Below are 13,230 nucleotides of genomic sequence, written 5' to 3' on the forward strand. Positions count from 1 at the left end.
ATCAAAATAATCATCCCAGGGTGATTGCACACACACGTGCCCACTTATCTTGGTACATCTTTGAGGACATGGCTGTTATATGAAAGGAATACTTGTTCACGACATCTTGAGAAATACACCTATTTGCTTACTTGCCAAGAGTTAGATAAGAAGATCAATACAACTCTCATGTCTGTAAGCCCCTTTTCCACTGCACAAAAAACCCACCAACACTCACTAACAGCTGGCTTTTCTGTGTAATGGGAAAGGTAACAATCAGCATTCACATTTACGTAAAAGTGACTCTGCAATAGTCACAGGTACTTCAGCTCTGGCTCAGATCAACAGTGATGGAAATGCAACAACTGGGTGAAAGCGCTGATTTAAGCCCCTCTACCAGCGAGATGCGATGAATCCCCGACACAAAATACCATCCATCTACGCCCAAACGGAGCTCAAACATTGATTCAAATTAGTCTGCAAACAAACAAAAGAAGTAACAACTATAACAATTTCACTGACCTCCAGCCGTGTACACAGCTCTAGTCTACTGGCAATGGCAAGCTGTTTTGGTGGGTTTTCCAGTGTTTAAAAAGCCTGAATAAATTTGCTAATTTTGGTGGAAAAGAGATATATGCTAGCTATGAGCCAGGAGACGGTCAGCTTAGCTTGCTAGGAATAGGGGGAAACAGCTAGCCTGGCTCTGTCTGAATGAAATAAAAATGATCCCACCAACTCCTCCAAAACTCACTTATTAACATATTTTCTTTGATACATTTGTGTTTCTCTTTAAGCCTACTGTCAGTCTTAAAGCTAAGCTTCACATTTAGTCTATGTACATGAAAATGGTATTGATTTTCTCATCTAATTCTCAGACAAAAAAGAAAGTAAACATGTTTTCCAACATGTCAAACTATTTAATTCCACAAAGCTCCTTTATTCATGCCTGTAAGTGAGAAATAACAAATCTCCTCTTTCTGTTTTTATCCCCGCGAGGACATAAACAGAAGAACAACACACACACATTCTTAGACACTGTCCGGAAACATTAATTTTACCTTTGTCCTGTTAAGTTAATGGCTCCATAAGTCCAGATAACAGCCATGTAATAGCTTTACAGTGCATCATAGATGGAGCATTATTGAGTGTTGAAAGAGACTAGAGGTTAGTTGAACCTAGCACACTGACAAAGGCACTATTATAATGATGGTTGGGTGTAGGCACCTTAATTTAGAAACCCCATCTGTAACTTGTTCCCATTGTCTGCGAAGCAAACGCAGAGAATGAGGTGAAAAAGCGAGGGAGGAAAAGTGGGTGCAAAGCGGGGGAAGAGAAGGGAGCTGGAGCTTTATCATCATTTTTAATGGGAATTTATTAATAGGCTCTCATTGAAGGCTGCAGTTGGTAAGGGGAAGTTAAGCGATGCTAATATTAACACACCCTGCATCCTTTTATCTCACTGCTTGTGGTGTTAGTGACTCTTAAGGTCATTTTCAGTTAAACAGACACTCCTCCACAGCCGCCACCATCCATTTCTGTCCCCTCTCTCCCTCCATCCATCCAGACCTGCTCCTTCCATACTAATCAGTGACTTTATGCTTCCTGGACGAACAGACGGTGTTTGTCTTCTCCTCCTGTCCTTTTCCATCTCCTTCCTTACTGCCTTAGCTTTCCCTCTGCGTTCAACACTTTCTGAATGCTGGCATATGCGAGTCCAGTCCATTACGCATGAGCATTCTGCAAAGACGCGTGCATCATGAGAAAAATTGTACTTCCACGTCTCCATTAATGCGGCAACAAAAGCACACTTATTCCTCCTTGGGCGACCACGTGCACACACTCCCACACACTGTCCCCTCCGCTGCTCTCTGTGTCTCTGTGAAATCACTCATTGCCACTCGGCTCCTCCAAAAATAACACTGATAATTAATTTCCGTTGTGAAATGATTCGTCTGTGGACTGACTAGCTTTCATATTTCACCCTGCATCGATCCCCCCCAGCCCGCTCGCGTGCGCTTCATTAGTCAGAGAGGGAGCGAGCGAGACAGGGAAAACAGAGAAAGAGGGAGAGAGAGTTAAGTCAATTACCGTCGCTTATGTTTGAAAGCAACGCAAAAAAACACATTAATTACAATAGAGCTGACATGTAAATTGAAACTGATGAGCTGGGGGAGTTTGTGTCGCAGATCTGTGGAGCTGCTTCTCGTATAAAACTACAGCACTACATCAAAGCAGGGAACTTAATAACGGGGTCCAAAGCAAACTTTGTCTGAAGTTATTGAGTGGGTGCCATAAAGCCCCACTGTTAGCAGCGGGCTCGGGCCCTCTGCCACCTCCAGCTGATTCGACATATGAATGGGAAAGAAAGCTGGCGGCCTATTGGATTTCAGTTAACATGCTGAATTAACTGAGGTGAAATTGGATCCTCCCTCACTGTAATGGACAGGACATTAAAAGGGAATTCAAGAAACTTCAGCTCTCAATAAAAGGGGAACCCAGTCAATTACACATTTACATCATTCTTATGTGTATGCGTAGAAACAATCAGTTCCCTGACCCAGGGGAGACTTTCTTTGCCCTATTCAACACTTATTGTTAATATTACTATCACCAACTTGTCCTTTTTTTAAAATATTTAATTATGCTTCCACATCACACTGGCGATGGCATTCATGACTCACGAGGCATTATGTTTTTGGGCTGTCTATCCATCCATCCATTTAGCCCAAACATCCACTTGGATTTAACGTTAAATTGAAACAACTTTGGTGGTCAAAGAGCAAAGATCAAGGTCACTTGCATCCATCTCATTCTCGCTGACATGGTATATCAAGAACACCTTGAGGGAATTTCTTCAAATTTGGCACAAACGACCATTCTGAGTCAAAAATGAACTGATAAGAATTTGGTGGTTAAAGGTCACGGTGACAATATGTCAAAAATTAATTTGTAATTATAACAATATACCATACTAATGTCTGAAGGGATAAAATGATAAAGTGATGACATTTTATATCCAAAAGGTCTGGTTAACTGTGACATCATAAGGTTTTGTAAAAATACTTTTCTGGCCATTATTTAACCCCATAACTCAGGAACAGAAGGTGAGACATTTGGTCAGATACTGAATTGGTGACGGTAATCTCTGGTGCCCACCTTGAAACTGTGCTGATAGCTGATTCACAGACATGGACATTAACTGTTAATGCAACTTGACTGGTTTTTGGAAGCATACAACCGTGAGTTGGTAATTCTAGTTTGTTTCATGTGATTACAGAAATAATGCTTCTCTCTGTCTTCTACAAAAAAATAAATTAGTGTAGCTCTCTGCCTGCTTAGCATTCAGCCTCTAACCTCTACTGCTAATAACATCAACTCTTTCCTCTTTTTTTTCTCCTCCATAGGTCCTCCGTCGGCTCCCGCCAACCTCATCTCAAAAGTGAACGAGACCTCGGTAAACCTGGAGTGGAGCGCACCCCGAAGCTCGGGAGGACGCCAGGACTTGACATACAATGTGGTGTGTAAGCGCTGCGGGCCCGACGGACGGCGCTGTCAGCCCTGCGGCAATGGCATCCACTTCAGCCCCCAGCAGCTGAGCCTGAAGGGGACCAGGGTGTCCATCAATGAGCTTCAGGCCCACACCAACTACACCTTCGAAGTGTGGGCTGTGAACGGAGTCTCGCCTCAGAGCCCCGGGCCAGAGCAGGCCGTTTCCGTGACCGTCACCACCAACCAGGCCGGTAAGATGCCCAGTGATGCTGTGAGTGAGTGGATGATTCAGGTTGTGTTAGTGGAAAGGACATGGTAGTGGACTGAAAAAGGGTTCAGCAGCTAAAGTAAGTCAAAAATTTGCCTTTGCCTGAAGTACAGCTTCAGTCAACTTTTTTGTAAGAATCTTGGAGCTGGTCAAATTGTTACCTGAATGAAGGTTAATGGCTTCCCAAGAGTGACCAGTGTAGCATTGATTAATTCAAGGATAAATAAGTGTTATGTCGATCTGAGTCAACACTTATTGACCTGATATATTGACACTGTAATATATTTTTTTAACCTGACTGAACATTATGCAAGATTTATGGATTTAGCTTTACCAGACCAATAATTACCTTACAATAACAATTTTATATAAAGGTTTATGGAAGTATCTAAACATTGCTTTTAGCACACAACTGCGTAACAACTATCTATATTCAGTTTCCTGTTGCAGCTGATGATGGGGGCGTTTATTGATTTTGAAATCGGTGAGTTAACTGAAGAGAAAGAGATATTAAACTTACCTGAGAAGATAATTAGAAACCCATAAAAGGAGGTGGTCAGTGCGTCCACTGAACCCAGACAAGGGAGTTACAGGATAAATATGTGCTGGTCCAATAAACGTGGTACATGGATGAGTAGATTCACTTTTGGTATTTTCGGGTTTCTGCAAGTTATTTAAAGTTGCAACATACACTCATGCAATGGTTAATGCATACAATGCTCCCTTCTTCATTCTCATCAGCACATTGGTGATAGCAGCCTTCCCAAATAAATGGGGTAGGCACTTTACACAAATTTCATGCTGATGATTACATGGAGTATATACAAATTTTGGTGTGTTTCTTTTTGTTGGTATGTATACGAACAGTGCATGAGAACAGCCCAAAAGTTACCATTAAAGACCAAACTGGAGATGTTTGTAGGACGCAGTGTGACTTCCCAATCACGTGCGACAAATTGTGATAGCATCTTAGAATCTGCAACATACACAATTCTCCAGGTGCTTAACATGAACAGAAAAAGTTGTGTCGAAAATACAAGATTTCTGTCGAGCAACACTTAACAAAAGTGTCGAGCTCACCACCATAAATAGGGTTTCAGTCAACTAAATTTCAGACATCCCCAGTGGTTTGCTTACTACTTGAAGATAGTTTCTGTGAGTGTACAATGGGAATAATGTTTGTTGGTAGAAGAGCTTTGTAGTTGTGTATGAGGAGCTTATATTTGATGCAAAGCACAGATTCGTTACACTGAGCGCTTGAGGTACTTTTTGGGGGGCAATCTGCGTGCCAAAACATGTTTATTAAAGCTGTAAATAATTTGGGGTAAGGCTGGATGATTACCGAGGAGGATGATGGATTCTCTGCACTGGTAAATTATTTTCTGCAATATTTCACTTGAGTTTTTGCATAATTAGGCATGAGAAGCCGAGGCTGAAGATAGGGGCAACGTGCTATATTTAGTTGGCAAGCTAATGAATTAGATGAGTCGTATTGATCTGTGGAGGCTTCATTACAAATGCTGTTGGATTGTGCGTGTGTGTGTGTGTGTATAATTATTCTAGTAGAATACACCCATGAATACAGCCTCTCCTCCAGAGCTGGAGAAGAGCCCTCTAGCCCGGGGGTGCGTGCAAAGCCTCCCGTTGTTTTGTCATTTAGCCATTTTGTAACCGGTTGTTGTGCAAATGGATTTTACGACCCTGGCCCTTTCTGTTCATCCCCTCCCCTGCTCTCCTCCACTTATAGCCGATCATTACCTTGGTCTTCTTTACTGCTCTTCTCTTGGGTGGCACGCAAAGTGCCTTTTTGTGTTGTCTTTTTATCACTAATTTCCATCCCTGGGAAAAGCGAATATCTTGAATAGGGCTCGGACCGGCAAACTAAGGACACAGTGGCTTGATTTATCAGCTGGGGTCAGGAAGATAGAGATGAATGGATGTGCTGCCTGTGGGAGAGCTACGAGTCCTGCCAGACAGGCATGTGTGGGAGCTGTAATGGAGCACACCCCGGAGTCCAGGCCGAGGGTTCGTGACAGCATGTCGGTAAAGTCGCCATGACGCAGAGTTGCGCAAAAACTCCAAAGTGCACACTCTCACTCATGGATTCAAACAAAGACATAACACACAACTTCACAACGATGTCCCCCTGAGGTTGCTCGAGGCTAATCTGCTGACTCTGACTTGTAAGATATAGATGATGTTGCCTTTGGCTCGTCACTGGTGCATGTTTCACAACTGTTCCCCAGGATTAGTTATATGAAGCTTGCAGCTGGAAGCACTATTATGGTGTGTGCATGTGTGTATGTGTGTTTGGACATGTGCAGAACTGACTGCATGCTTGGCTAAAAGTGAGAAAATGTGCTACGCAGAATGTTTGTACACTCGTGGATGGGGATGATCTACATTTGCCTCTCAAACAATGTCCTCTATGTGTCTCTGTGTGTGCGTGCCTCTTCTAATTTGTGTGCGTGTGTGTGTGTGTGTTAAAGAGAATAGCTCCAGACTGATTGGATTTCGTCCTGCTAATGCTCGGTAGGGGCTTTGGAAGCTCTGGTTTCAGCCGCTGGTAATCCAGCCAGTCATCTGTGGCTGTCCCTCTCTCTGTATCGCCTCCCGTCATCCAGACACCGTGGATTACACATTTATTATGATAGCTTTATTAGGATTTATAAGCGCTGTGGAAAAGACACCCCTGCCACCGCCTTTCCATAAAAGTTCAAATATCGGCTAGAGAGGAAGAAGTGAGGTAGGCAGGTTGGAAAGGGAGGAGCGCTTATGTGTTTTTGCGTGAGAGGAAAATGGATAAAGGTGCAGGCGGAGAAATATGCCCGGAGACAAAAATTAAGACATGAATGTTGCTGATTGCATGTGCATGCATCTGTGACCAAGCATGTGTGTGTACGGAGAGGTCAGATTCCGCGTCTCGCCATGAACAATTCCACTGTCGTAAATCAGCCGGGGTGTAACCCTTTCACCCCGGCCTGCATGAGGAAAGGAAGGGGACAGAGAGGGGGGACGTCCAAGCTTTGAACTGACCCCTGGCTGTAAATGGATGTTTTTTCCCTCTTTATGGGATCAAGCACTTTGTGTGTATGTGTGAGAAAGAGGGAAAGAGAGAGTCAGAGAGAGAGGTGTTTATGTCTCGATACAAAATACTTGGCAGGCTGAGGTGACTAAAAGTGAATTAGTGCATGAGGGAGAGTGTGTGTGTGGGCACGTCTGTCAGCACACGTGTGTGAGTTTCCATCTCTCTGGCAAAAATCGGACATGTGGAAATGTGTTCGGGGAGATGGAAGCAGGCTTTATAGGCAGGGGAGGGGGAGAGGATCTTGTACGCAGGAGCCATTTTCTCGACACCCTGAAAAACGGCTCCCTCCTCGGCTATTTTTCCTTGGCGGCAGCAAAATCCAGTGACTCCAATCTGGCAACCAGTCTCCAATCTGGCAACCACATGTGCACCCCGGCCCCTGTCTCTTTTAATGTCAAACTGTAATCGGCCGCATATTCGCGCAACTGCTCACGCCGACCGCAGCTGCTCCTTGCAACACAAATTCTTTGTGATGAACACGCTGGCGAAGACAAACTTGCTCACTTGACAAACTGTGTTCCATGCAGAGGCAAAACCTCAAACAAATAAAAAAAAAAAAATGATGCGCCATTGTCTCAGGGGAGTGATTTTCCAAACCAAACCCAGAACTCCATGTGCCACTGCCAGGTTCCTTACTCATTATAATGTCTGCATAGGTGGCATGATTGAGTTGTTTTCTGTCTGTGTGAGATAATGGCACTAGGTGTGTGTTTTTCTGTGTGAATTTCTATCTTTCTGTTTGTGTAATGAGGTCCTTTGTGGTACTGGGAATGTGTATGTGTACTGTGTGTGCACAAGTGTCGCAGGCTGTGAAAGAGTTTTTTTGGAGCGCTCGATTCTGAAATGAGATCTGAATATTCATTGCGTCTAACACTTAGTATTCCGCCAGCATTTTTAGCCCACGCGTTCAGGAGGCAGTAAGAAATTAGAGATCTGCCCCACATATTTAAATTCATCTACAGAGGTGCCAGCTCGTCTGGCATGGTCTGCCCAAGTCGCAGCCTCAGGTTAAACTTCTCTCTATTGAGGATAGACATGTCAGGTTTAGTCTTGCATTAGGTCTGTACACTTTGTGTAAGCGTGGTTTGAGAGTATTTTTTGTTTTTTTTGGCATTCCTTTGACTAATTTATCTTTGAAAAGAAAGGAAAAAAGTTGGCCTTGATGGATCACCTATCTTGTGTCTGCCTGTTTCTAACCTTGCAGTCTCACGTAGGGAATCTCAGAAGGGACCACTCAGAAAATCACTCATCTTTATCCTCACATTAGTCGAGGGAAAAATAAAAACGCAACAAGAGGAGGCGAACGCGATTAAATCGCCATATCTGTCATCTTTGGAGCAAAGATGGATGTGTGGATTACCTCGGAGGGCACAGAGGCCGCCGACCCCCTCAGGGGTTTTCTTTCTGAGCCAGAGCGTCCCTGCTCAGCCCCAGGAGGGCCTTCAAATTGGCTCTCGCTGCCGGGTAAGATTGATCGGAGGGATACAAATGGCCGCCATCTAATTGTTTAACGGAGACGCAACACATTAGGCCAACAGGATTACACAACCTTGGGTTAATCTATTTACCAAGAGATGTCTGCAATCCCATCCCTCTCCATCTCCATCAAGTCCCCCACCAGTCACAAACCCCCTCCGCCCTCCCTCCGACCGCTCACCCTGCTGAAACTCAATCCGAGGCTGGTGCTTGAATTCCAGGCCCGTTTGAACTCAATCTCCGGCTAAAAGCAGGGGTTTTGTTAGCCTTAGCTCAAAGGCTATGCTCCCTGGAGCCCCTGGTCAAAGTGATGAGAATGTATATAATGTCATAGATAATCCAATCATAATCGGTGGACCGCGAACCCCTCATTAATCATCCCACTGTAATTTTTTAAAAGGCAGATGGTCTGGAACGAGTAAGGTTACAGTATCAATGAGGAGCAGAGGTCAAAGATTCTCTCCTTGAGAACTTGTAAGAGCAGACGCTACAATGAAACGCTACCTGGGCATCAGTGGAAATGTTGTTTTTTGTGTGTTGCTTTGTTCTGGCTCTGTGGAGAAGAGATGTTTGGTTGTCAATATGTAATAATAATATGCCACCCAAGCCACGGTAGTACGTCCATTGTTTCATCTATGACCAGCTCCGGTTCGGTTGAAATAAATCCTTAATGTAACAAGTTAGATGTAAAAAAAACATGCCGTTATTCCCTATGGGTTTCTCCTGCCGTTGCTTGCTGGCAGCCGTTTACAGTCCTGTAACTTATCCCTCCAACATTAGGTGTTGTGGTGTTTGTGCACCACATATAATGAGTCTAAAAGAAAGAGCAGCTCCTGTATTTGTGATAGTATTGAAGAACATACCTTTGGATTTCTAAATACATTGGTATACCATAATACTGTGACACCACCCAAGATAGTTTTCAAGGGTACTTGTGTGAACGTGGGTTTAAGCTCCTATAGGATTACTGTAGATGCTAAAACTCCCAAACTGCTCAGGCAAGAGCTTGTTTGCATTCTAGGTCTTCTCAGCTGTTTGTTCATCTGTGTAACTTTTTGTTCCTTGGTCTATAACTCCACCTAGCCCATGATATATAAACTCAATCTGTACATGAGTGTTTTCCTGTTTACAACACTATCTCTCCTGCACCGACGGATTTCTCTTTGTAGCGTCAAGAGTGTGTATGACCCAATTTTAGCATTGTCACACTCCCTGAAGATAGAGGTTTGATTTGTGCAGCCATGACACACCGGAGGGAGGGGACGAGTGTAAGCCATTATCTGTGCTTTAACCTTCACATGTTAAAGGCGTCTGAACGCAGATAGCACGGCTGCTTGAAATATGGCCTCATTATCAGCTACGGCAGGAAGGGCTTGAGATAAGATCGCTCACTGGAGCTTTAATGAAAACCAATTGATTTGCTCTATTGAAGATGGAAAAAAAAGAGGAGGCGAAGGCGTTTGAGCTCATTTCGAGCTTTCCGAGGCGGACTTTGTAGCAGCGTAAGGTTTCCCAGGGTGACCCGGGTATCCTCAGAAAATGAAGTTAGACATTATTTTGCCAGCTTGTAGGAAAGTGTCTGAGATGCTAGCGTCAGCCGAGGGGAAATTGGATCAGTTTTATTGATGCCAACCATTAGTTCTGAAGTAGAGTATTGCCATACCCTCTCTGGCAATTCAGCTGTGTGGCCATACAGCTCTGTAACGCCTCCAATTTTGAATGGAAGCCAAATTCAAAGACAAATGGAAGTGATTGCCTTGTGGCCTGGCCCGCTGTTTGACTTTCTCAGCAGGAGGAAAGAGTCGGGGATTCACGAGAGCAACACAAAACAGACTTGATGTCTCCAAGGCTGAAAAAAAAGGAGGGTTGGAAAAGAGCAGCGGGTTAAATTTTTTTTTTTCTTTTTCTTTGATCATCTTACCAGCTCCCTCTCCAGTGACTTCCATCCAGGCGAAGGATATCACAAGACACACCATCTCACTGGCCTGGCAGCCACCGGATAGAGCCAACGGGGTCATCCTGGAGTATGAGGTCAAGTACTATGAGAAGGTAAGGGGTCCCATGGGCGATAAATCTCCAAAACAGCAATACATTTAAGCAGGCTGTAAGAAATCCTGTCCTCTTGGTTGCTTTCTCTGTCTCACTATAATCTATCATCCCGCAGGACCAAAATGAAAGAAGCTACAGAATCATAAAAACCTCATCAAGGAACACTGACATCAAGGGTCTCACCCCCCTCACCTCCTATGTTTTTCACGTGCGTGCTCGTACGGCGGCCGGCTACGGGGAATTCAGCGGTCCGTTTGAGTTCATGACCAACTCCGGTGAGTTCAGCTTGCTTTGATGACATCAGTGCACTGCTGAGCCAGAGAGGCTCGATGCCAGCTCTAACACAGCCTGTTTCTGTGAAATCCTGCAATGATAGCATCTTTTACGAGTTTGTCCCTTCATTGTGAAGTCATTAATCGAAATAGCTGTCGTCTATAAAAGATAAATGATACTGTGCTTCAGCATCTGACTGGCAACTTGAGTAGCTTCTATTATTCAAGTTGCAATGAGCCTCAGTGGCAGCTAGGGTTCAAGTTGCATGGATTTTTGAAGAGTGATACCATTTCTGATACTTTTAGTTGGAAGCTGCTGATAGCTTCTTTTAGCTTCTCGCTAGTAGCCTTAAATGTTATCCTTTAAAAGTAAAAGAATGAGTGTTCATTGTTAACACAAAACTCGAAAACTTATTGAAACCCCAAGAGAACTACAGTAATAGCGTCTACTAAAACCCACAACTTTATTTTATTCTTTTGGAGATCCCACAGATTCCTAATATTCCCATTTGATGCAATGGAGCAGCCTAAAAAATAATATATAATCTTGGGGCAGGCTGTGATTCAGAATATTTATAATACTATCAGATAGTTAATCAATTTGTAATTAATTCACAATTTTAGCCTCTAATGTATGTGGAAACAAGATAATTGATATTGTGCCAGTTCCATTTTGCGATAATTCTCTGGCTTTGTCTTGAATTATACAGCGGTGCTCTCAGTGTTGCCAGTTTGGTAAATTTCTGGCTACGTGTGTAACTTTTCGGTCCCGCTAGTGATTTCATTTCTAAAAATAACCCTCGACCCAGGCTGGTGCAGCTAATTGGGCTCTCATTATATTATGAGGCAAAGCTTTGCGTTTGGCTGCTATAGTACGACAGCATCACCCCAATATATCGATTAGTGGAGTGAGAAAAAAAAGGACAGTTTGGGAATTATGAACTTGTCATAGCCTTATGATGGAGGATTACATCACTGACATTTTTGTTATTTATGTATTTTTATAAGTGACAGTATGAATTATGGCTAATGGGCCAAATAGAGTTGAATTATAATTAAAGTAACTAAAGCCACTGTTAAAAAACAATTTTAGTAGGACCATTTTTATGTAAATGCTGCCTAACACTTTGGAATCTATCAGTTCAATAATGAAATGTAATCAAAAAAGCCTGAGCTTATTAGTTTTACTCAAGTAAACACCATGTTGTATGGTATTAACTGTTACTGGTAGATGAAGAAGAAGAGGGCTACAGAGATGCACTCAGGCCCAGGTGTCCCCTTTGTAATGCAGATAGAGACCACAGCGCATGATAATGACATGGTCAAGCACACATCCTAATAGGTCGTCATTGTCTCAATGGAATAGGAAGAGACACACTGGGAGGAAGTGTGAGGGGGGTCAGTGACTGACAAACACAGAGTGTACAGAGTGTGCTCTTTCATGTGCGGCGACTCGATCGAGCACGCTGATATTGACTTTGCTCTTTGTCTCTGTCCAACCACCCTCCCTTTCTCTTTCCTTTCCTCCCATCTTTCCTCCCTTTTTCTTCAGTTCCAGCTCCCATTATTGGTGACGGGGCCAACTCCACGGTGTTACTGGTGTCAGTGGTGGGCAGCGTGGTCCTCCTCATCATCCTCATCAGCGCTTTCGTCATCAGCCGAAGGTGAGCTCTATCCTTCTGTCCCTTCTGCTTTCTGTCTGTCCTTTTTTTCCTCCCAGATGAGGGATGTCTTGGTTAGCGCTGGGGAAAAGTAGCTGTCAGGAGACGGACGTCACTGGAAAACACACAAACGCGCGCAAACACACAGCCAGCCAGTGCAACTCGCTCACGTCCGATGAGTGATGACTCGCCACACCGGAGACATGATTGACAGCTCCGACAGCTGAAGAGATGCAATCAGCGACCTCTCGCTCCCTGTCCTCTGCATCCATCCTCCCATCCTTCTCCCTCCATCTCTCAGCTAGTGGCTGTAATCCCAGCCGCTAGTTATTTTCCCCCGCTGCGCCTTGCTGACCGCCGTGAAGAGAATGGGAGAGAGAGGAGAAAAAAAAAAAGCAAGCAGGAGAGGGATAGGAGGGTGGACAATGAGATAAGCGGGCAATGAAAAGTAGGAGATAGAATACAGAGAGAGTGAGACAGAGAGGCATCAGGTGGATTTGCAGTGACCCAATCTCAGGGTGTTAACCAGCGAGCAGGACAAAGCACCGTCACACAGATGGGATTACATGCAGATGGGGCTGCCTCACCTCAGGGTGTTAACCGCACTCCCCCTGTGTGTATCGGGGATGTATATGTGTGTGCACGTCCTTATGTGAAAAAAAAGTATTGTTTTCATGGTGGCACTGGGGGAAGGGGAGTGTTAATGGTCTGTTCCTGTGTGTGTGCGTGTACCTTTTATGGGCATGCGTTGATCCCCTTATGTGTGCCTCTTTATATGGAAAGCAAATCATTGTTTCCGTGTGTGTTGGTGTTGAGAATGATGGGGAGTGAAGGGGGATGTTGATTTTGTGTGTGTGTGTGTGTCCTCTCTTTTCCATGTGATTGCCTCTCTCCCCAGCCAAGCAGGTGGTTGTCTCAGCCTTTTTTATATGCATGTGACGGCCACTG

At 44.1% G+C, this 13,230-nt stretch overlaps 1 protein-coding gene across 3 annotated transcripts in view; it reads left to right on the forward strand.

The window, feature by feature from the left end:
* LOC121942806 (ephrin type-A receptor 4) overlaps nt 1-13,230 on the forward strand; it is a 65,756-nt gene that overhangs the window by 31,958 nt on the left and 20,568 nt on the right. For all 3 annotated transcript variants that reach the window (XM_042486070.2, XM_042486069.2, XM_042486071.2), the window contains exons 5-8: nt 3,384-3,719; nt 10,225-10,349; nt 10,465-10,624; nt 12,174-12,285. In XM_042486070.2, coding sequence (XP_042342004.1) covers nt 3,384-3,719; nt 10,225-10,349; nt 10,465-10,624; nt 12,174-12,285 — 733 coding nt within the window. The remainder of the gene's footprint in view (nt 1-3,383; nt 3,720-10,224; nt 10,350-10,464; nt 10,625-12,173; nt 12,286-13,230) is intronic.

Source organism: Plectropomus leopardus, chromosome 6 (genome assembly GCF_026936395.1).
Source record: "Plectropomus leopardus strain MGB_pleo_1.0 chromosome 6, ASM2693639v1, whole genome shotgun sequence".
Lineage (NCBI taxonomy): Eukaryota > Metazoa > Chordata > Actinopteri > Perciformes > Serranidae > Plectropomus > Plectropomus leopardus.